Source organism: Vicugna pacos, chromosome 5 (genome assembly GCF_048564905.1).
Source record: "Vicugna pacos chromosome 5, VicPac4, whole genome shotgun sequence".
Taxonomy (NCBI): domain Eukaryota; kingdom Metazoa; phylum Chordata; class Mammalia; order Artiodactyla; family Camelidae; genus Vicugna; species Vicugna pacos.
In genome coordinates this window covers 35,343,874-35,368,423 of record NC_132991.1, presented here as the reverse complement: position 1 = coordinate 35,368,423, position 24,550 = coordinate 35,343,874, and the positions used below count along the sequence as shown (strand labels likewise).

Genomic DNA, 24,550 nt, shown 5'->3' with positions numbered 1-24,550 from the left:
TTTTGATCCCCACCATAACCCATACATTAAGCTTTAAATCCCTGAATTGTCCTCACCACTTTCATTCAACATAATTCAGGTTTCTAACATTTTATTGAGTTTCAGATGACTCCAAACACTATACTCCTTTCAACCTCCTTCCTTCCCTCCTTCATTCACTCATTCAGCAGAGATTTTTTGAGAATTTACTATCGGGAATTGAAATGCCCTGGAGATTCAGAGAAGGAAAATGTATGCAGTTCCTCAAGGAACTCACATTCCGGTGAGGGATATACATGAAATAATTCTAATTCAAAATGATACATCAAGTGACAGAAGATGTACGCGATCTGCAGGTGCAGGGCACTAGCAGCCGTGTTCTGAGCTGACTGGATGCAAGAGACATCATTTCAGCAGAAGAGAGCTCTGCAGTGCTCCCTCCTGAGCTGTCTTTGTGCTTCTATTTGCTGCTCCCTCCCTCCTGCTTCCTCCCTACACACCCACAGTTCCAATAAATGGACACTGACCACATGCCAGACTGTGCCAAGCACTGCACAATCTTATCACATTTAACACAGCAGCCCTGTAAACCAAACAGTCCCATTTGCATCTTACACAGAAGGAAACTGAGGCTAAGCAGACTAGGAAACCGGCTTGTAAGTGGAAAAGCACTTACTTTACCTGTTACACTACCCTACCGGACAAATCTGAAACACATGCAAGACGAGGGTATGGGAAAGGATCATTTTCTCAAAGGCAAAAAGCTCTTTGGGCCACAGATTTCCACCTCAAAGCCGCAATACTTCAGGAAGAGATGAAAACCATCTCTTTCGGAGTCTTCTAATCATTGCATAGGAAATTTGGTGTCAGTAGGCCAGGAAGCTATCATCACCATTCTTCATTACACTAATTGCTCCGAACATGAAATATGGCTTGTTTCCCCTCTTTATCCCGCTCGTATTCATAGCTCTGCTACTTTGAATATTGTCTGCTGTGGGTCAGGGAAGGCCCCCCCCCCATTACAGAGGACAAAACTGAAGCCCTAGTAGGTGAATGTCTCACCCAGACCCAATCACTGGGAGGAAACCTAGTGTCTCAGTGACTGGTCTCATTTGCCAGAGTTCCCCAATAGCTGCCCTTTGCTGCAGCCAGGCCCGCCCACTTGCTCTCTCCTATGCAAGGATTTCTTAATCTAACATTTGTATTTTTTTCCACAACTGCTTCCAATCCTAGAACAACCTCTTCCTTCCAAATACCCTTCATCCTATCTGAACACATCTAACTCCCTATCTGAACACATCTAACCCTGCCCCATCATGCGAGCTCCTCCTGGTCTCTCTCCCTTTTACCCTCCCTGTGCTGCACCTCACCAAAGATTAACATCAGTGCTGCACTTTACTACTTAATTATGCCACACGGATTGCACCTGGCCGCTGCATTAGAGGCCAGCCCACGCAGACAGGGCTGAATCTACTTTGGGGTTATTCCCACAACACATAAAGTAGTTCTGAGGCCACTGGAGAGACTGATGAATATTCATGATTGAAGTCTATGTAATCTGGTATGCTGAAACCATCCTTTTTCTGCATGTTTCAGGCATGGATGCTGACTTCTGCATATAATAATACGTTATTGACTCAGCACCCACACTGGAAACTCTCGATCCTCTCAGCCCCACCTCTTACTCCAGTCCCCTCTGCAGCAGCCAGCCCTACACAGGTTCCCTCTGGAGCAACATGACAGCACCTAACCTCTGGCCATGTCATGCACCTGTTGCTGCCTGCCCCACGGCTTCCCGAATGCCAAGGCATGGGACCACCCTTGAAACTTACCACTGCCATAAAAGTGTGCAGAGGAGTTAATAACCCTGGGACCACCTTAACTAGCAGGGATGGTGAGCCTAAGGATAAATGTTTCCCCTTTCCTCCCATCCCCAGAGCAGACAGTTCTGAGATTTTATGAGGTTCCAGCTAGACTGAGCACAGGTTGCTACTACAGTGGCCAAGGCAATCAATGGCTTTCCTTTCTTCTCTATTTCACTTGGATCTTTAATCCTACTCCCTGCCAGGGACCTCATCCCAGGCTTTCTGGGGAACCAGGCTAAGACAGTTTTATTAGTCTGCTCGGGTTATTACAAAATATTATAAATTGGGTGGTTTAAACAACAGAAATTTATTTCTCACAGTTCCGAAGCCTGGAAAGTCCAAAATCAAGTTTCTAGAGGTTCTGGGTTTTGATGAGGGCTCTCTTCCTGCCTTGCAGAAGGCCACCTTCTTGCTGTGTCGTCACATGGCCTTCCCTTGGTGGCTGGGTGTAGAGCTCTCTCTCTTCCTCTCCGTATAAGGCTGACCCTATATAGGACTCCATCCTTAAGACCTCATTTAACTTTAACTCCTAAAATCCCTATATCCAAATACAATAACATTTGGGGGGAGGGATGGTTAAGGCTTCAACATATGATTGGGGGATGGGGGCGGTGGGACACAATTCAGTCTCTAGCTGACAGTGTTACTCAAAAATATGGGTTTGGTCTTGGCCAACAGGCAGCTGAGAAAGGCAGGGTCCTCCAAGATCCCACTATCTTCTTTTTCTTTTTAAGCTCCCTTTTGCTTTCTTCCCTCCTCTTATGTTTTAATGACTAATGCTATAAACAATGTTATGTTTAATGACTATTTAGGAAAGGTCTTTTTTTAGCCTATTCTCATGTATATTAAATGTTTTCAGTGTTCCGCTAGTTATTTGAAAGACTACCCTTAGGAAGACTACATTCTAGTCAGGGTTTTCCTAGTTTAGGAAGTAGCTTTTGCCAAATTAAGGAATAACCTCTTAGGGCGAATCACTTTGCCTTTCTGGACTAGTTTTTAGCTGTAAGTGGGTAAACGGCTGGAATGCAGCACAACCCAGCTATCTTACTGGTTTAGGGGATCCAGGGAGATGTAAGGGGGAGGTTGTTTTTACACGGGAAAGGAGCTCACTGATGGAAGAACCTTCAGGGTACTCTGGAGTGAAGAGGGGGCGACCAGGGAGCACCCAAGGGATCTCCAGGCTCCACATTCCAGGGGAGAGGAGGTCCAGAGCGTTCCCAAAACTCCTGGTTCCACCCTCCCCTCTACCAGCTCGGTTTACTTTAGCTGCCTGCTGCCAAACCCGCAGTGTTTACCAGAATCTGGGTGGTTTACAAACCCAGATGTCAGACTTCCTGTCCCAGAGATTCTCAATTCGCTCATCCCCGACTCCTAGTCGGTCTCCCCCAGGAAGGAGAGACGAGGCTGGAAGCAGGAGGAGCGTGCACCGGGCAGCCTCACCCCTCCCCTCTCCCCACCCTAAAGGCAGGAATTTCTGGGATGGGCAGATGGCCCACCCCCTCTTTCTCCTCCTGCTCCAAACCAGAGTGGGTAGGGCGGAGAAACCTCCGCAGCTTTCCCGTCTTCCAGCCCATAGCCCCGAGTGTCCGCACACTGTGGCGACAGGGGTGACGGGGTGGGTCTCCGCGACGCAGGGGTGGCAAGGCCCCCGGGGAGGGGTGGAGCGCGGAGGAGGCTGCGGTCCCGCCTCCCGCAGCTCCGGCAGCGGCACTGGCCCCCCCGCGGGCGCGACACCCGGCGTCCGGCGAGCCCAGTGGTTAGCGATGCCGTTGCTGTCGCTGCTGTCGCTGCTGCTGCCGCTTCTGGGGGCGCCTCCGGGCTCCGCCGAGGGCGCGGCGGCGGCGCTTACTCCCGAGCGTGTCCTCGAGTGGCAGGGTGAGTGTCCCCCGGGCCGGAGGGACCAGATGGGCACGTCGGCGGCAGGGGTGGTCAGGGGGAGGAAGGGGCGAACCTGGGGGCAGGCGAGGGCGGCCAGATTATACAGTGGCCTCGGCTCTGACGTCCCGAGAAAGCCCTGCGGCTGGGCCAGTCCTGCACCCGGACGGGCTCTGCACCCCACTCCCAGGGCCCTGCACCCTCTCCCCACTTCCTCCAGGCTTTCGTGGGGGGCGCGGCGAAGGGCGGGGCCTGGGCTCGCAGGCAATCTGACTCCGCTGTGGCTGGGGACATGCTTGGCGTAGGAGGGTAGAGCTGTTTCAAAATGTAAACTTTCTGAGAGATGTTTATTTGGGAGGACCTTCTGTCAGATAAATTATGGCAAAAAGATGTCCCATTTTGTCCCCTCTCCAAGCGAGCGCTCTGGGCAGACGCTGCCACCTGAGGAATGGCCCCAAGCTGGGCTTCTCCCCTCTGCCGCTTCGGAAAAGAAAACAATCTTCTCTATTAACACCGCTCAGACCAGATGGGGAAGAGGAGCCCCTGAGGCCCCAGTGAACTTGTGAGCTGGAGCAAGTTATCTTCCTTGCTCCTCAGTTTCTCACCTTAGAAAAGTGGGGCCAACTACCAACATAGGACCACTAAGGATTAAATGTGAGCCTTTGCAAGTCACATGGCATGCCTATAGAGAGAGAGTTCCTGCAGAGTTACCCCCACAATATACACGTGTACACACGGACCAATTCATCAAACATTTATCCAGCACCTACTATACCTAAGAGTCATAAAGAGACATACACAGAGACAAAAAGATATCTTCCTGCAGGGGCCCACACTTGTGAATATGGGCCACCTCTGAGGCAAAGGAGCCAGTGTGGAAAAGTGCAAGCCATTGTGTGAAGGGAGGCAGAGGAAGCTAAACAAACCAGGCAGCCTCCATCCTCTCAGCCCTTGGGAATAAGCTTGGAGAGAAGGGGTAAAACAAGGTGTCACCAATGTCTCTCTCTGTGTGTGTGTGTGTGTGTGTGTTTTCCCCTCTCAACCTATGTGGGAGGTAATCTTCTCTGGACGGTATTCTCTAGCATTCCTAGGAGGCTTTAGCAGGGACAAGTTGAGCAATTCTTATTCTAAAGTAGACAAAGGTCAGATACCTCTTACCTCCTCTGTCAGTTCAGTAAAAAAATGTTCCTGCAAATGGCATATGACCCCGTGGGGTGATCCATCTCCACTAACAGTCACTGTGCTGTGCTTATTCCTTTACATTTTAAAATGTGGGTTTTTCCTGAGCACTAGATATCTATCTAGAACAAGTGAGCAGCCTGGAGGACAGAAGCTGGAGTCCAGCCACACAGAGCAAATGGGCTGGTGATCCTCTGAGCCAGGGTTAGCACTGATGAGCTAATCCTTTCTATATGCAGCAGATCCAAATCCCAGCTGAGATAGCTTCTAATCAGTGCCTTCTTTTGAATGGCCAAGGACACGATGAAGTTAGAATCATCCGCTCCCTCCTATCCACGCCAGGTGACAGTTTGCAAATCTGAAGGCATCTGACATAGCTGGCATAGAGATACTTCAGATAAGAAATGCTGCTACTAACTTCTAAAGAGCACTGTGATTGTGTGCCATCGACTGTTCCAATTCTCACACAGACTCCCTCCTTGACTCCAAACACCCACGTCAGGAGGCTCAAAATTAAGTTTTTCCTGTTTGACCAAAGGTGGAAAAACAAAACCTTAGTGTTGGAAGGGACCTGAGACATTGTCTAGTCCAGCCATCCATTTTTCAGATATAGAAGTGGAGATACAGCCATGGTTTTAGCTGTATTTGGGTGCCTTTGTTTGCCATTGTGTTAACTGTACTACAGTGACTTACTTTTATCCATGATTGGCATCTCCAGAGCAACCAGGAGAAAACACACCTATGTCAATTTCATGTGCACTAATAAGGGATAAGTAATAATGCAAGGTAGAATACACATATAGTGTTTTTCATATGAAAATTTCTTTGAAATATATTACTGATTGATCTCATTTATTATAAGCATCCCACCCCTGAGAGGCAGATGATGGATGGCATTGTGCTGACTTTTCAATCGCTTATCAATAAATTTATATTAAAAAAATCAGTAGATGCAATATGATATGGTAGTTAAGTTCATGCGCCCCAGAACCAGACTGTCTGGGTTCAAATCCTGGCTCTACCATTTGCCAGCTGTGTGACCTTGGGCAAGCTCTCTTTGCCTCAGTTTCCTCATATACAAAAAATAGAACTAATAATAGTACTTACTCAAGTATTGTCCTTTTGTTTCAGTATCACCATGATGCCCTCTTCCCCTGGCCAGACCAGACCATTTTGACATGTTGACAGCCTTGTAACAATTATTTACACTCCTGTGCACAGCACTATACTCGGCATGTCTGCAGCCTGTCTCCTACCCCTACTTGACTATACTGAGGGGCCTCATTGGGGTTCTGAAATCAGAGCCCTTTTTTTAGCAAGTTCTAAAACTTAATAAATTCACTCCCAGATACTAGGAGGGTGGAGGGGAGAATAAAGAAGGGGGCGGGTATCATGGGGAAAAGTGGACAAAGTCTCTGTGGAGGTTGCTAAAGAAAATGAACTGGGGGCAAGTAAAAGCATTTTGAAGCTACATTGGGGTAGAAAATTATAAATGTGAAATGGCCCCCACCAACATAGGAGAGCTTCCCCTGCAGCCCTCAGCTTCCCTCAGCAGGGGTGCGTCAGTCCTCTGGATCATCAGGGTAGCTCTTCCAAATGGCCAGTGACCAAGGGAAGTGAGAGTGCTGATGAGCATAAGGTCAAAGTCCTGGACCGTGGGGTCCTGTCTAGGGAGAAGAAAGTGAACTGGGGGGAGGAGAGTGGGACATCCTGTGCCAGTAGGAAGAGGGGTGAGGGGCTGAAGGCCTCCATTGTTCATTCACTATCTGTCAAGCACTGGGTGCTTCATCTCCCTTCTTGGTTTGGGTTCACCTAAAAGCAATCCCTGAGACATGTATTTATTTGGATACAAGTAGGTTATTTGGGAGCTGATTCCAGAAGGCAAGGTGAGGGAGTGAGGAAATGAGACAGGGAAGGGAAGAAAGCCATCAGAGGCAACTGGGACTCGATTTCACAAGGGCCCCTCTGAGGTACAGTGTAGAGCACAGTGGACCCACAGAGGGGCAGGAAGCAGAGATATTTCTCTATTTCAGGGCCTCCTGGGGCTCTCATCCCCTGGCACTCTGGCCTGGGCAGGGCACTGTCAGGCAGGGAGACAGAAAGTCATTCAGAGTCTATTGCAACGACCTCAGGCCTGCGACTTCCCAGGTGGGCGGTGTGGGCTGGGGACCAACAGAATCTGCTGTTCACCCCCAGATCGGGGAGATAAAAATATGAGTAGGATATGACGCTATCCCCATGACAGATACAGAAACACAAACAGTGCAGGAGATGTTTGGATAACCAGGAATGAGTGAAGGGATGCAGAGGAAGGACTGGCCTGAGGGTCTGGGGACTCAATAAAGGGCATTTGTTTTCCTGGAGGAGAAGTAGGCAGTTGTCACATGGGAGCCAGGGCATATGGAATGTGCCCAAAGGCACAGAACCCCGTGCTGGGCCACAGTCGTTCAGGGGGCTGCATGTTCTGATCTGGGCTCTCTGAGCTGGAGGGAAGAGGGCCACTGAAGGTCACTCAGGCAAACGCAGGCCTGGATGTAGAAGTACCAGGCTCTCAAGGATTCTCCTTGCAGCCAGACCCCTTGGGAACTTAGAACTGGCCACTGGGATAAAGCAGCTACTTTCTCTGTTTCTCTCTCTCAGGGGCTGCTTGGTGGTCCCTGTTTGATTCTCTTTCTGTGGACTGGTTTCTTCAGCTTCAACTTGCAGGAGATTTCATATGTAGCTTCCACAGCATCCTTGGAAGAGCCCCTTAATTTCCTAAGAGAGGAGTCTGTCCACACGGTTCGCAGCAGGCTGGCCGGTCCCTGTGCTCTGCCCTTGAGTCAGAGGCCATGGAGTGGGGCTGTGACAGAGAATGGGTACATACAGGGACACTGCCCCAGCAGGGGCTGTGGGTGAAGTAAATCCCCAGAATAGGGTCGTGGCAGGATGAGAAGCTGGCATGACTCTATTTGGAAGCATGTGAGAGATGAGGAAATGAAGAGTTGGTTTAGAGGGACTCTGCCTAAGGGGAAAAAAATCTGGCTGAGTAAATTGAGTACTGCTGAGAAGAGTCTCGTGAGTTTGGACAAAGGGGAACCAGATCACACTTCTAAGTTTAGGAATGCCATGGTCAGTGTGGGACTTGGAAGGGGTAATCCTAAAAGGCACCAAAGAAACCATCTAGAAAGTTAAAGCAATTGCCCATAAAGAGAGATGCTGATGAACTGAGCTATGTCAGTCTCAATAGGAATACTGAGGAGCAGAAAATGTGGATTCAATAAATATGAGTTAAAAGGAAGAAAATAAAAAACAGTGGATTTAGTGTAAGTTAAGAGAGAGATGGCAGAATAGGAGGCGGGTAGTGATTATACAGTGGAAATAACGAGTTTTGGAGATGGATCGGTTCTCAGTGGTGACCAGGTCCAAGGTCTGGTTGTAGGAATGGTCACTAAAGTGAGAACAGGTAAAGAAGGTCCTGGGAGAAAAGGAGGTCGAGGAACTGAGTGTCCAGAGCAGTACAGACATAAATGTCGGAAATAAAAGTTTCATTAAAAAACACCCTTACTTAATACGATGTGCTGCTACTTTTCTACTCTGTCTTGTAATGCTGGTCATTACACACTAAACTGATTTCAGGATGCATTAATGGGCCATAACCTTCACTAGATAAAACACTGGGCCAGAGGGTTGGGTCATCCACATGGAAGTTAGAGACCTTGGGGTGGGGAGGACAAGGGAGCGCTTGCTGGAATCACATGGGGGACGTGAGGGAGAGGTTCAGGGCAGTCTCCTCAATATCAAGGAATGAAGAGAGGGTGCCACATAGGAGAGGTTTCTGAAAGAGGCTGACGAGAACCACCACCTGGAGGCAGCTGTGGGGAGAAGTTGTGACCCCGAGATTTTCCCCCGAGCTTCCATTTCCGATACAAAAGTCAAAATGCCCCTCACCACAATCATCGGGTGAGTACTATTAATGCATACCCTTCTTTTATAGATGAAGAAAGGTTAAGTAACTTGCACCTACAAGAACTTGTAGAGTGGGAATGTGAACCAGGTCCTCGAGCCCTAATGCAAAGGACCCCTGGAGAGCCTTGTGACCTTATAAAATAGCTTGTATATTGTGTTGTTTGATAGGAGCACAAGATTTGACAGGAGGAACAGGAGGCCAGCCTCTTGTTCTCTCCAGCTCTTCCTTTTCTAAATCAGTACTTCCACATGTAGAAGTGAGTATTGTCATAAAGCAGAAATGTGCAAAGCCATTGATTTTTTTTTCTAGGCAATTTTTATACTCCTGGGCAATAAGCCATGCTCCTAATCTGGAGATTTGGAATCTAAATAAAAGCATCATCAGATACTGGTTTAGCTGCCCTCCTGGCCATCAGTCACTCCAGTCGTCAGACTGTTTCTTCTCTTTCCGTCCATCATCTCTTAGAATCTCTTCCACTTTATACTTTTCCCATCCCAGTTTCTCTGACTGGCTCCTTTTCTCACAAGCCTTTGAGAGTCAGCATAGATTTCGTTTTTCTGGTTCTTTTTACTCTTTCTTACTAAGCTCCTAACCTCTTCTGCTATTGTTGGTTGTCACAGTAGCTGATACCGCACAGTGCGGGTTCCAAGCCAATGACCAGAAAGGCTGCGCCACACAGAGAGCTCAGTTGTCCCCTCAGCTCCCCTTCCTTGACCTAACAATTTGTTTATTTACATCAGGGTTTCTGAAGAAACAATTCCTTTGTTTTGCCTCTTCTGAATTCATTCCTATGTGATGAATTCTCATATGATCTATCAAAGCAATATATTTGAGACATTTATAGACCCTTGTCTCCATTTTCTTTTAGAAATTACCCTTGAAAGCCTTTTAGGAGATGTTCCAATACAAAGCTAGGATCATAAATTATATATTTAATTGACCAAAGTAAAAAGAAATATTGTAGTTCATAAAAGAAACAAACAAAAGAACACTGTAGAAACACTATAATAAAGTCACTTAGGGTAGGATATTTTATAAAGCCACTCAAGAAAAATGGAGAACTGTTATTAGAATTCCTACAAATGTTCTGTGGTACAGAGCTAAACAAGACAGACAAGAGGTTTCTGCTTTGATGCGTGGACACATGACTTTTTAATTTATGATACTTTCCAGACTACTACAGTTCCAAAGAAATATGCTTATAAAAAAGTTTCATTATTTCTGGCTTTTTGCATTCCATTCTTGAGAACTTCCTTTTTCAATTATGAAAATATAAACAGGAAATTCAAAGTAATTATCTAACTGTAAACACTGTTGTCTTACTTTGCTGTTGATTTGCACTACCCACGTCCCAAGTTAAGATTTGTTTTCCCCTTATTAATTTATAAGTGGCCATCGTGACTGTGGTAATCCTTATCAGGATCCTATGAGGCCAGCACTATTATTAAGCCCATTGTACAGATGGAGAAACCAAGGCAGACACTCTTTAGCTTCAAGCAGTTCTACCCTAAAAGAAGTGCTCTGTAGTTTACTAAGGTCTTTTTTCCATAGTGTTAGCTTCGGTCAGTTAATAGGGCAGGCTTTGTGGGTTTGTGACCAGAACAGTCTCATAGGGCTCCATGCTCAGGCAAGGCCTTGCTTAGGATTTAATGCTCTGTGGTTTGAGATCTTGGAATTCTTAATAATTTTTATTCCTGAATTTGTGCCTTGGGCATGAAATTCCATGGGACAATGGAGTATGAGCCAGGGGCTTAAAGCTTCCTTTCAAGCTCAGTCCAACCTCATGTCACCTCCCCACCTCCCTTGGATGGGTTTTCAGCCTCCCCCTCCATACTCCTGTCCTCCATCCACCATGGCAACCAGGTTGCTTTGGGGCTGGGGGACTGGAGGCCCCAGGCCTGGGAGTGGACGGTCTGTGGTATCGGGGAGCAGGACAAGGCTGCCGTCCCCGCTGGGCCAGCAGCACCGCTGCTGTCCTGTGAGGACTGAGTGAGGACCTATCACCTGTCCCCAGTCCAGGTACTGAGTGTGTTCCCAGCACTTTCTGCCACAGAGGTTGCCATCTGTCATTGGCCCATGGGAAGTGGAGATTGACAGTCAGGGCCCCAGTTTTCATTTTATCTTGGGCTCTGCAAATTAGGTAGCTGAATAAGAAGCCTGGGACTATTATGGATTGAATTGTGACCCCCTCAAAATTAATATGTTGCATTTCTAACCCCCAGTACCTCAGATTAAGACCTTATTTGGAGATAGGGTCTTTACAGATGTAATCAAGTTACAATGAAGTGATTAGGGTGGGTCCTGATTTAATATGACTGATGTCCTCACAGGAAGGGGCAATTTGGACACAGAAATATACATAGAGAGTAGATGATATAAAGAGACGCAGGGAGAAGACAGCCACCTACAAATTGAGGAAGGAGGCCTGGAATATATCCTTCCCTCACAGGCCTCCAAGGAGCTTGCTTTTTGACTTGGAACCTCCAGATCTAGGAGACAACAAATTTTCATTTAAGCCACTCAGTTTGGTACTTTGGTATGGCAGCCCAAGCAAATGAATACAGAGACCAACAATGTATCTACTATTAAAAGTTGGATTTGTTATTGTTTTCATTTCTATCTCCCACTGAAGTAAATATGTAATTTTCCCAAGTGGGTATATTCACAAAGCAGATAAGAAGGATAGCTCAGTGCAAATACTTTTGCTTTCAATAACGTCACATCATTTCCAGGGTTATTTGATTGTTGGTGGAATTGTTTTCTGTTGTGTTTGTTTTGATGACCCAGTCTTTGAATCATATCCCCCTGGACTTCAAGGAGAAGGCATTTGTGGGGGAAGTTTAACAATGTTGTGTCTCATTGTGTGTCACCACAACATGCTCTTTTGTAACAAGATTCCCTGGTGACTGAGAAGGTATACTTTCAACACAGTCTGTAAGATGACAATAGAGCCACTGTGAACAATGGTTTTTTACACCAACAATTCCTGTGAAATACTTTGGAGTTAAATAAAGACAAAAATGATGGAGGAATAGACTAAAAGCTAAAAGGAAGAAAAATGTTTTCATCTCAGTTTAAAAATTCACTGGTTGAAACATGTTGTACACCAGAAACTGATACAACATTGTAAATTGACTATACTACAATAAAAATTTTTTTAAAAATCTGTTAGACTAAAAAAAAATCACTAGTAAGATGCAGAGACTCAGCAAAGAACTTTGGAAGAGAAAAGATTTTCTGTGAGAGTCAGTTACTGCTAAATGAGATAGACCGGGGAGGGGAGGGAAGGAGAGTGGCAGGGAGTGATGAGAGCAGTCTGAAAGGGTTAATCCACTTCACACAGTGGGTGGTAACAGGCAGTTTGAATCCTGACAAAACTGGAGCCCAGTGGAGCTGATTAAGTGAGGTTTCATTTTTCCTGCATGTGAGAAAGAGTATTGTATGCCTCATGGAACTTGGAGTGACGATTTGGGGAGATTAGAAAGAAAAGGGAAGAGAACACGTAAAAAGATTTAGCAAGGGAGTCCCACAGGCCTGTGGAGGTGGTGATTATCCAGGTTCAAAAACTGCAGGAAAATAAAGAAGGCTCAAAGTCAATGACAACACTAGGACAGGGAAAGAAAGAAGTTCTGAGATAGGACAAGGAGATATTTTAAAACGTACTTAACTTTTTAGATATAGAAGGCAGTTAATAGGAAGACACAGATTTTGTTAGGTGCTATCAGATTGTCAAGAGACAAACACCAAATCTAAGATGATGTGGGATAAATTGCAAATATTCATGCAGAGAGGACCAGGAAGGACAGACATACTTTTCACTTAGTTCTGTCTTTTCAATGCACATGCCGCATGCTGCACACATCAGAAATTCCTGCCTTATTGATTTGGAAAGTCGTATTAAGAATCCAGCTTCTCTGCATTGTTCAGCCATGAACAGGATTTGATTCAGCCACTCAAAGCATCCCTTCCTGCTGCAGAGTAATCTAAGTAAGGAACAGAATCAGATCTGAATCTGATTTACTGGACAGGACCAACACGAATTTGTGTAGCTGGAAAATGTCAATACATCTCAAGAGAAAAGCTGCTCACCGTTAGATCGGTTTCAGGGCAGAGATGCCCTCCCCACCACCTCCTGGACCCCTTCCATGCCAAAACTAGGGTACTATCAGAACAGCACGAAACTAGATGGATTTAAGAGACGATCCTGGCAGAAAGTGCGTGAGCCAGCACCAACTGTGTGGGTAGATGAAGTAGAAGACGTTCAGTCCCAAGGGAATGGGGTAGGAGATTGAAATTGGATTGTAGCTGGAAAGCTGTGGCTTCCTATTAGCTTGTCTTAAATATTGCACTTGACGTGAACCGTGTATTTGAACTTTTCCTTCCAGTTCCCTTAACACAGAGCTACCCAGAGGCCAGCTTATGTGTGGACTGGATTAAGTGGCCACTGTCATGGTGTTGTTTATTGGACACCAGAAAACCCTGTGCTTGCCTAAAATCCACCATAAAAAGGATTTCTTTAGGAATTGTGTCATTGTCTGTTTCCAGTGTTGCTGTTTTTTCAAAGGACATAAACCTCACCAAGGCTTGACATTTCAAACCGTATCTTATTCATGTACCACTTCAAACCTCAGCCAGTTCTAAGAGAAGAGCTGTTGAAAGCAGAAGGGGCCACCAAAAGGCAGGTGGAGGTTGTCAGAAGGGATGCTGAAAGGCAAGTGGGAGGGCCTCAAGGGAAACTTCCTACTGGGACCTCGAGTTGACACCCTTCCAACTGTAGCCGCAGCTCAAAGCCTTAGACTCCAACCTCAAGGTGGCATAGGGATTGGTAGGCATCTGACAGCTCATCAAATACCTGAAGCCAGAACACAAGTCATCACAACCACCTTTTCCAAAATCCTTCCATTCTATCGATCACCAAATCCTGTCATTTCTTCCCTCTTTGAACTCTCTCTCTAGTGACTAGTCTAACCACCCCCTTCTTTCCTTTCTCATCACCATCAGTTGAACTGACACCTCTATCTCCCTTGCCAGATCAAAGCAATAGCCTTCAGACTGTTCTCCATTCTGCATGTGGGCTGTCTCATCCCACCTAAATGAGAATTCTGGGGCAGGCAGTTGGACATTTGTCTCACACCTCTATTCTCCTAAAATAATGCTGGGCACACAAAAAGTGCTCAATAAATGTTTTTCTCGAGTGATTCACCACCCCAATTCATCTTCCGCACCATAGCCTCCCTCATGCACGCCTTCTCTTGTTCCAAAAGCACCCTTTCATCTGAAGAAGGATATGCAAACCTTTGAATAAAATTTAAGTTCTTCATAAAATGACCTCAAACCATCTCCTTCCAACTTTATATTCTACAACCACCAAACTTTTACATAGTGAGGCCCTTGTCACACTAGAGCTGATTATTTTTATCACCCCTGAGCTTTGGTGACTTTTGCTCTGTCCCCAGTGCCCCCTTCACCTCTCCACCTATAGACCTCCTCTACTACCTGAACTCTCTCCCTGTAATGAGGACAGGCACTCATGCTGGTCTAGCTCACCAGTGCAGCTCCATGTGCAACAAATATTAGGTTCCTAATAAATGCTTGTTAAATGAAAGTGTGTGGTGTGTGTGTGTGTGTGTATTCTTGTGAGAAAGTGATTGACTGATTGATTGATTGATTGATTCTCTGACCATGTAGGCCAAACTGATCCCTTCTAACTCCTGGCTTCCACCTTACGCTGCTTATACCTCTTAGGTCAAATATGTTTGGCATGAAGTTATAGTTCTTTCTGTACATTTCACAAGGTACTCCCAGGGAGAACATCAGCTCCTTCAGGGCAAACACTAGGACATACATATCCTTCTGTCTGCAGGGCTCCTAACACATGCCCTATTAGGCCCTCAATTAAGGTTTGTTTGAAATTTCAAGTCTCCTCTTTCAAATTGTTTGGCAACAATCTACAGCAGTTCATCTTCTTCTTTCTAGGTCATAAATTAGTACATGTAAATGAAGCTAGACCTATATGGTCCTCACTGAGTGTATGGGTGTAAAATGCCTAAGAAAAAATGGATTTGGAAAAAAATGCGTAAGAATGATTCGATTAAATGAGCTTTACTGTCCCACCCAGCTCTGAAGTTCATGGTTCTGGGTGTGTGGGTAGTTATTCTCCTCTGCCATGTCTGTGTTCCTTCCAGCCCTGTTCTGCTGTCTCCTCCCTGGAAAATAGGGAAGTACATGCCTATACATACAGACACACACACTCCACTCAGAAAGGTCTGATGACACTGAGACGTCATGTCCACCTCACAGGTGACATCAGTTGAAGATCCAGTCAAGTGTTTTAAATTCTAGTCTACGTTCTTTTTCTTACTTTTCATCAATTGTTTTTAAGGACTTGTTTTAAGTGCAGTTACAATGATTGCTTTGGAACTGATGAAACTCCCTTCTTTCCATTAACAAAGAGAATTCCCATGATTCCAGAACAAGTAGAGATAGTTTTAAGGAACAGATATTTAGACAAATAATTCCTTACTCTCTCTCTCTGACATCCTACACAGTGCCTTCCACACAGTCAGAAGCCAGTGAATACTTGTTGAATGAATGAATAAATAAATGAATAAATAAAGTAATTCTCCTTCCATTCCTTAAAAAAGTAGATGTTATCCTGTGGGGCCAAAAAGTGGGTCTAAAATGATTTCCTCTCAAAAGGAACTCAGAAGTAGAAAGCAGAGCCACTATCTTCCATGGATTTTATCTGTTAAAAAAAGGATGAAAATTAGTTTATAAGTTACCTTTAGTAAATCAATCCTTTTTCTCTTCCTAAACTTATAATTATGAAAGGAAGTATAATAGCATTTTACTGCAGAGAGGTTTAGTCACTCTGGCAGCACTTCATTAACCACTTAATCAGTGTTCAAGCAGAACTGATGTCCTTGACATATATAATCAATCTTGATTCCTCCCACATTTGATTCTCATCCTTTCTGAAATATGCCTACAGACACTAAGGATGGGTGGCTTATTTTCACATTATGCTTTTGTTCGAGGCGACTCATATACACATATGATAATAATCAGAATATTGATACCTATGTTGGGTCTCCTCACAGTCTATTTGGAAACAGTTGTTTTCTCTTCAGTGGATTTATGGAGATTAATGATGCCAGGACCCGATTCCATTACAGCTTAATGGGAAAATAGGATTGGGCCATTTTTTAGCTTAGTGTGACATATACTATCCTTCTGGCAATGGCATGTGTATTGTTATTGGTAGGCCAGAGCTACTTGTTTATGATACATGCTGCAGAACTTTTCCAAAGCCACTTTCTAAAGGCAGCTGGGCATAGAAATGGGATAGCCCCCCTGCAACTGAGCAGCATGGAATTAAGTTTGTCTAATATATTCTTTGCAAAAGTGTTGTAACGACCACTGGTGGGACTACAGAAGTTCTGATTCTACCATTCCTTTTCTCTTGACACTTGATAATTTGGACTTTTAAAAACATTATTTATTCACAAAATTTAGCAATATGTAATTTCCATGTCCACTTACTTACAGACCGTTCATTCACCCATTCCTACACTCCCTGTCAACATCAGGTAATTTTGCCTTTCTTGTGAGGAAGCTGCAGTATAGACTTTACAGGTAGAGAGTGTGGAAGATGGACAGATGAAAACTCTTAATTCATAATTACACATATATCTGAGACAAAGATTTAGTTATCTCGTTGTCTAAAGAGTATTTTTCCTCCATAAAAGGTGACAGCATAGTATTTCAGGATTGTTAACTAAAATGTCTACTTCCAATACGTGCTGCAGAAACTAAAGTCAAAATGAGTTTTTGTGCTAATGATGGAAGAGAAGTCTTTGGGGTATGTGCAAATGAGTACTCTATAGGTCTTCAATCAAATTTATGGCTGGATCTACAGACCAAGAATCAGGAAGCCAGAATGATAATAACAACAACTCACATTTGCTGAGGTCTCCCCATGCCAACGTAGTGTGTGGTATGCTTTGCGTGAGTTATTTAATGGAATACTCTTAGCCTCCCTGTGAGGTCAGTATCACACATATTCCCAGTTAAAAGTAGAAAGGCAAGGCTCACAGAGATCAAGAAATGTGCCCAAAGCCACGCAGCTGGTCTGCAGCAGGTCTGCCTGATTCCAGAGCTCTTAACCAGCAGCCAGGTAGTCTACGCACCTATCTCAGGTGTCTGAGCTGAGGCCCAGAGGACTGAGGTCCAGCCTGTAAATTGCAGAGCTGGATATATTTGAACATGTATATTAGATAGAAGCTAAACTAAGGAACAATTATAGTAAAATAATTATCCTTTAGTGTAAAATTAATGGAACTCTGGGCTAGCTAGAAAGTAATTAGTAGATTACAATAGAAATTAAGGTAACATTCAACCCAGGCACAAAAAGGAGAGCAGGAGAGTTGGAGAGAAGGTTAATTATCAGAGTCCACATTGCATTGGCTGGAGGTGGATTTGATCTTGGATGACTATTACTAGTAACTACACAGACACAGGCTTCATTAGGAAAACAAATTTCCTGATCTAAATAAAATCTCCCTAAAACCATTCATTTGCTACCTTCTCACCCCCAACTCCCTTCTTTTTTGCTCTGATGTACGGTGAGCAAAGTAATTTTCTGACAACTAATTCGACTCCTCAAATATACGGCTGTAAGTAAGTTTATCAATTATTAAATGAAGTATAGCTTCCACTGATGCATTGACAATCTTTTTTTTAAACAGTGTCTTGAGTGATTTTGGTTACTGTAAATCAGTTCTTCTCAGCCTGAGCCACAGATACTAACTACTATATATAAAATAGGCTGCAAGCTCCTACTCTATAGCACAGGGAACTCTACACAATACCTTGTAATACCCTATAATGGAAAAGAATATGAAAAGAAGTGTGTGTACATATATATATATATATATATATATATATATATATCTGAATCACTATGCTGTACAATAGAAATTAACACAACATTGTAAACCAACTATACTTCAATTTAAAAAATTGAGAAAAAGAAAAACCAAAAGAACTTTGACCAAAATGAAGCATTGTTCCCATTCATTAACACACGGGGAGGCTCATTCTACACTGCTCAAATCTCTAGAAGGCCTCTCTGCCTGTGTCTGCTACGCCCCTGCCAAAAGAGATAGCACTGGCCCTAAACACAGCCATTTGAAGGGAGCCCGACAATGTCCCTTCAGAACTTTGAATAATGGACAGGAAGTAAAATAGAAGCTCAGAGCCTAGCTAATAGGAGAACAAAAGGGCTCATGGGCCTGACCAGACAGTCCGAGCTAAGTGACCCCAGCAACCGCAGGCCCAGCAGCAGCTGCCAGCATGTTTAATCACATCAAACATTCCTTGAACTTCTGCGACATGCTCAGGACACTCTGCACTTAGATTAAAGAAATTAGACATGATTTCCACCTTCAAAAAACCCATGGGAGGACATGTTCATAACTGTTACGTAATAGATGCCTTCCAGGCCAGCGACTTGAGGTAAAGTCAAGTAGCGAGCAGGTAGCCCTGGCTGGGCCCCGCCAGCGTTTCCACAGGAAATTCACCCACATCCCTTCTTCTGGCTCTGGGGGTTGGGGACTCAGGAGTAGAGTCCTTTCTCCACATGGCCACGTGGCCTGTGTGGTTTCACAGCTATCATGGTGGTTCTGTTCCTTTCATGTATCCAGGTGTGGGGCCTCAGCTAGTGTCCTGGGCATCTGTCTGCTGCTGCCCGGCCCACCCAACAAGGGTGCTCCCGGGAAGAGGCCATCCCCATAGCAAATGTCTCCACCTTTTTCCTCCGGATGGACCCAGAGCAGAAAACCACTATGGAGAAGCATTTTTTTTCCCACCAACATTGCATCTTTTATCAAGACACAAAGCAGCACTTAATTTTTATCCTTTGGGTTTCCTACAGAAATTTGATGGCAGAAATGTTCATTTCAGTGGCTCTTGATTCAGCTGCCATATTCCTGACATTCAGGCACTTGTCTGAAGAAAACCAAAGTGTCACCGTACACCTTTGGGCACCCAATGTCCCTCCCCTGTAGCCCTGAGTTTTATTACCAGCCCCCACTCCCTCCCGCGGTGGCAAGCTCCTTCTCTATCAGTACCATCCCTGAGTGGATTCACAAGCAGCCCTTGTTACTGGGGGGCCGTGGCAGCCTTAGACCAGAGGTCTCCCACTGGCTCCACCAAGTCTATTTATGCTTCCCAGGAAACTCCTTTGTTTTGTGCAAAGAAAGCCCTGGTGATGGACCCCGCCGATCAAATTCAGTTCTGTTTGAGGCTTGTCAGTTGTGACCTTTCACAGCTCAGACATGCGTGACACTGGGACCCTCATGACACTAGTTAATTATTATACACAAATATTCTATACCATATCTTCTATTTTGCTGTTTCAGATAAAGGCATCTTCATTATCCAAAGTGAGACCCTCGAGAAATGCATTCAAGCAGGCAAATCTACACTGACCCTGGAGAACTGCAAACCACCAAACAAGTACATGCTATGGAAATGGGTTTCAAACCACCACCTCTTTAACATCGGAGGCAGCGGCTGTCTGGGCCTGAACATGTCTGATCCAGAGCAGCCTCTGAGCATATACGAGTGTGATTCCACTCACATTTCCTTGAGGTGGCGCTGCAACAGGAAGACGATCACTGGCCCGCACCAGTATTCGGTCCAGGTGAAGCACAACACGCTTGTGGCCTCATGGAAGTATCTTCATAAGTGGATCCCCTACATGTCAGGCGGTGGAGGCATTTGTGAATATCTGCACAAAGGTAAAAAAAAAATAATTTCATCCAAAGGGCTCACGAAATAGTATATTCAGAAAGTTTGCCCGTAAGTAAAGATTTGTAAAATAGATCATAGTGAAAGAAGTACAATGCACCTGGAACCTCAAGGGACTTCTAATACATTTCAGTTGCTCAGCCGTTTATCGTAAAAAGATTACTGGGGTCTTGGAATGGACTTGCTAAGTTCTGCCAAAAAAGCAGAACATCTCAGAATTTAAAGGTGTTAGGCAAGAAAATGCTTAAATAACTTTGGGAATCGGTGGAAAGGAGGAGAAAGAACAAGAGGAGGAGGGAGAGAGAAAATGAAGGTAGAACGAAAACGCAAGGACTCGCCAGGGTGAATGTAAGAGCCTCTCCTGCCACCATTTCCCTTATCGTAGGAACTCAGCCCCATGTGTGGGAGCATGCCTGCAGGCACTGCAGAGCCTCCTGAGGCCTGGCTGGCATCCATGGGAGGGTCATGTCACAAGGCATCTAAAGGCAAACAACTGTCAGGGGTATTGGATGAGTGCCAGAGAGTGGGAAAGTGGGAGAGTTTTGGGGTGTGTGTTGGGGGAGAGGAGGGGGCTGTTTCCATAGTTTTGTCATTTGGGGCATTTTTAAACAGAAAAAAAGAAAAAAGAAAGAAAGAAAGCAACTTCTAGATTCTGAAACCTCAAACCTGTTTCTCAGGCTTTGTTTCGTAGCTCTCTTCATTCATTCATCCACCCCTTCACTGTCCACCACACATTCATTGAGCACTGTTTCTCAGGCACAGTATCGGACATTTTATTTACAAAGGCCAGTGAGACAGATGTGGTCCCTGCCCTAATGGTACTCTAGAACTATGCCTTAATAAGGACTTATCTTTCTAAAGAACTCTAAGAAGCAGAGCAAGGAGCGTCTACAATCTAAAGCAAGACTTTCTCCTATGAGAAATGAGTAAAGAGAGACAGAGCCAAGAGCAAGCCATTTTTAGGACTCACTGCAATGAAGCAAGAGCTGCAAACCAGCAACCTGAATAACCTACTGTTCCAAGGAAGAACTTGACATTTTGTCTTAGGTTAACTTTTTAGCCATATACCCACACTCACAACACGTTCAGGGGGAGACTGAGTAGAAGGCAGAGGATGGAGACAAGAGAATGTGTCCTGAAATACCAGTAGTTCCCAAACAGCCCCAGCCTCTAGCGCTGGTGAGGTGGGGTGAGCTCGGGCTAGCCCCCGCCAGTTGTGGGAGAGGGTGGAATCCCCATGGCCAGCCTTTTCGCTCCAGGACCTACTGACTTAATTGAAGGTGGCCTTGATTCCCCTCACCATAGAAAGCTTCAGTTGAGTCATGAAAAGTTCTGTTGTTTCCTGCCAAAAATCAAGGATGACCAATTATTGAAATACTCTGAGGAAGCAGCCAGCAGGCGCCTCAGCATGGCCATCTCTCTCCTAGACTGCTGTGGGGGCCTCCAGCCCAGCATCCATGTTGCCCCCGCCCCGTGCATGTTCTGTTTGCAGAACCTCGTACCTCATGAGTTTAAAAATGGAAATCTGATTGTGAGACTTTCCCATTCAAAACCCACTAGTGACTTCCCACCACCCTCAGAGTAAAGACTGAAGTCCATGATGTGGCAGAGCCAGCCCTCTGTGAGCTCACACTCCACCCACTCCCGGGCCTCCCCACTCTTCCCATTCACCCCTCACAGCTCCTGTCGCAGGTCCCTCGGACTTGCTGTTCCTCTTGCCAGTACAACTCTTTTCCAAAGACTTGAACCTTCACTTCCCCCCATTCCTATTCAGAGAGGCTGTCACTGACCACCGTATCAAAAATCATGCCCCTCCACCACCCCGCCACACACACACACCACACAGTCATTCTGTTTTCCCCTATCTTGTTTTTCTTCATGGTACTTATCACTACCTGAAATTATATGTTTACTTGCATATTTTCTTTCTCTTTTTCTCTCCCCACTAGAACAGAAGCTCCATCTAAAAAGGAACTTTTACTCATTTGTTCACTATTACATCATATATCCAGTGTTAGACACATTAAATGCTCAACAGACATCTGTTGAATGAATAAATTAATAAATGCTCATGAAACTCAAGGTTCAGATGCTGATGGCTGATTTTTGGGGGACTGGAAGATATTTTTCTCTAACTATATTCACTATCTTGTAATAACTTATAATGGAAAAGAATCTGAAACCATATACCTGAAACTAATACAATATTGTAAATATCAACTCTACTTAAATTAAAAATTAATAATAAATAAATTTGTTCTCTTCTCATCCATTTACAAATATGTATGCTAACTGTAGCAGTGCACCAAAGAAAATAAACAAGGAGATAAACATACAAATAACAAACATTTATCAGCATTTCCCCTGAACACAGCACTCAGCCTTGCATTTTTCCATGCTCTAGACACAGAGGTCCTGAGCGTTCACTGTGACAAAGGGAAGACCTTGCCCATTGTAGGTTTTTGGTCAGTAAAAAATGCATTCACTCTATTACAGTTTTCAAAGATAAAGCTGACATAATGCTTATCTGACTTTGTCCTTTTCTTTCTCCTAGATTTGTATACGATCAAAGGTAACGCCCATGGGACACCATGCATGTTTCCCTTCCAGTATAACCAGCAGTGGCATCACGAGTGTACTCGGGAAGGGCGGGAAGACAACTCCCTGTGGTGTGCCACAACAAGCCGGTACGAAAGAGATGAGAAGTGGGGATTTTGCCCAGATCCCAGTAAGTATAAAACCTAGTCTTTCCTACATGTCAGTAATGAACCAAGGATGATTAGAAAGTTATTTGTATCTACAGAAAAGCACCTAGATTGATATATTGAAGTCTGAATAAGCTCTCTGATTCCATTTATCCAGATTTTGATTTTGTGTTTGTTTTTGCTTGAAAAGACAATTCTGATGTGTATTCCTTCTTTCCTTTAAGTTCAAAAGATGTTAATTAGACATTCTTCATTAAGTTCAGTGCATAAGGATGCTTTAACTGGAATCAAATTATAATACTCTGTGATCTCATTAATCCCAGCTTCCAGGCAGGATACTTCAAAATAAACCTGAATGCATATAAAGCTCAGTTATTCCTCCAATCCACTTCCTCTTGCGAGCTGCCTTAACTTTTCCATGTCCTGACTGCTTGTCTTGCCCATTGTCAAGTCCAGGCATCCACTGGACTTTGATGATCTTTTTAAAAGCACAGTTGCCCTTATCATTTCTCAACAATGAGTTCTTATCCTGATTCCCTTTTCTTATTACTCAGTTTCTAGCTATAACCTCAAAATCTTTTTCTCTCCTTAACTTGATTTTCAAGGTCAATGATAGCTGCAATGTTCTAAATTTTTTGTCAGTTACTATTATTTTATTATATTTTCATTTAGCTTAAAGGTTTCCAATGGTTCTTAAGTATTGGGGAATATTTATATATACCTTCTACTTTCTATACTCAATTTCCTTCACCTTGGTTCCTGCAAGGCAGAGAATATAGATTTTATAATCTCCTCATCTTCCATGCCTACCTTCTCTCCACATAGTTAACAAAATGCCATAAAGAAATTCAAAACAAAAAGAAATCAAGGAGATTAACTCAAAAGAATCTGATTTATAAGTTACCTGTAGAGTTTTTTTCTAATCTAAGAGCCAGTACAACTTAGTGACTAAGAAAGAGCATAGGCTTTGAAATCAGAAAGACCAAGGTTGGAGTCCTGCTTCCTCCCAACAATGAGATCCCGAGCCTCAGTTTCTTCACCATAAGATGGAGTTGAAAATAGGACCTATTAGGGTTACTGAGAGGATCCAATTAGATGATAGTACCTGGCCCTCGCCAGGATTACCATTATCATCATGACATCATCTTCAAGGCTAACTTATCTTTTCAGCGTGGGCTTCTGTATCAATGGTCCCGCCTCTTTATTGTCCGCTACCAGACAAGCTAGACATAGTGTTAGGACTTAGGACCCTCTCTCTGAAGAACTTGACCTCTAGATGGAATATAGGACAGATTTGCTCTATGCCTGAAAATGCAGACTATATTTGATACAATGCTCTAGAATTACCTGCGGATAGCTTAAAATGCATATCCTCACCCTGTCCCAGAGATGCAATAAGCATTTGCATTTTTGACAAGTGGCCCAGGTGATCCTGTGGCCGATAATTCATCAGACAATTCATAATATGCAGGTAATTCTATGCAACATACATCTATATACAAGGCTGATATTAAGACATTTAGCAAACAACATGATATGGGCTATTGGTCAATCAAGTGGAGATCTTAATGTGGGGGCTAGGAGTCCTGGAGGCCCATTGCTGGTATTAACCCCTTAGCTGCTGTAATGTGATGGGACATGGGAGCAGCAAGAGGCACTTGAGGAGCTCAGAACAGCAGCCCTTCACCAACCAGCATGGAAATATTTCATTATTTACTAACTGTCAGATCATCAGCCTTCTCTTTCTGAATTTGAATGTCTGTATGTAGGTGTACGTGCATGTAATCCCTACACACCTTGGATTCTTGAGTCAGATGTCACATTTTTGACATCATCTTCTGTTTCCAATTTGATTTCCAATAGATGTCATTATTAAAAGTAAATAAGCCAATACTAATAAAATTAACATATGTTACACATGACCCTCATACCGAGGGGTGTTTTTTAAGCTACAGTATTCTCTTTAAGATTCTTCAAAGAGCACTGTCACCATCCTCTGTCACTTTTGGCCAATTATCGTTTCCCAGGTGGAAGCTTGGGCTTAGTGGTACCCAGGGCTTTTCCCTCCCCAGACTATCTATTTGTTCAGCTTCCTAGAGTTCAGAAGCTTCCTCCGCTTGACAACCTGCCAGATTTCCACTCTCCTGACCTTTACCACAACCAGCAGAGAGCATGTTTATCTGTAC

The 24,550-nt window shown here is 44.3% G+C and overlaps 1 protein-coding gene across 1 annotated transcript in view; it reads left to right on the top strand.

Annotated features, from left to right (window-relative positions):
• The first annotated feature begins 3,370 nt into the window (after positions 1-3,370).
• Positions 3,371-24,550, top strand: part of PLA2R1 (phospholipase A2 receptor 1) — a 103,894-nt gene continuing 82,714 nt past the window's right edge. Inside the window, exons 1-3 of the mRNA XM_006196204.4 lie at positions 3,371-3,719; positions 19,269-19,649; positions 22,214-22,387. Coding sequence (XP_006196266.3) covers positions 3,608-3,719; positions 19,269-19,649; positions 22,214-22,387 — 667 coding nt within the window. The 5' untranslated portion in view covers positions 3,371-3,607. The remainder of the gene's footprint in view (positions 3,720-19,268; positions 19,650-22,213; positions 22,388-24,550) is intronic.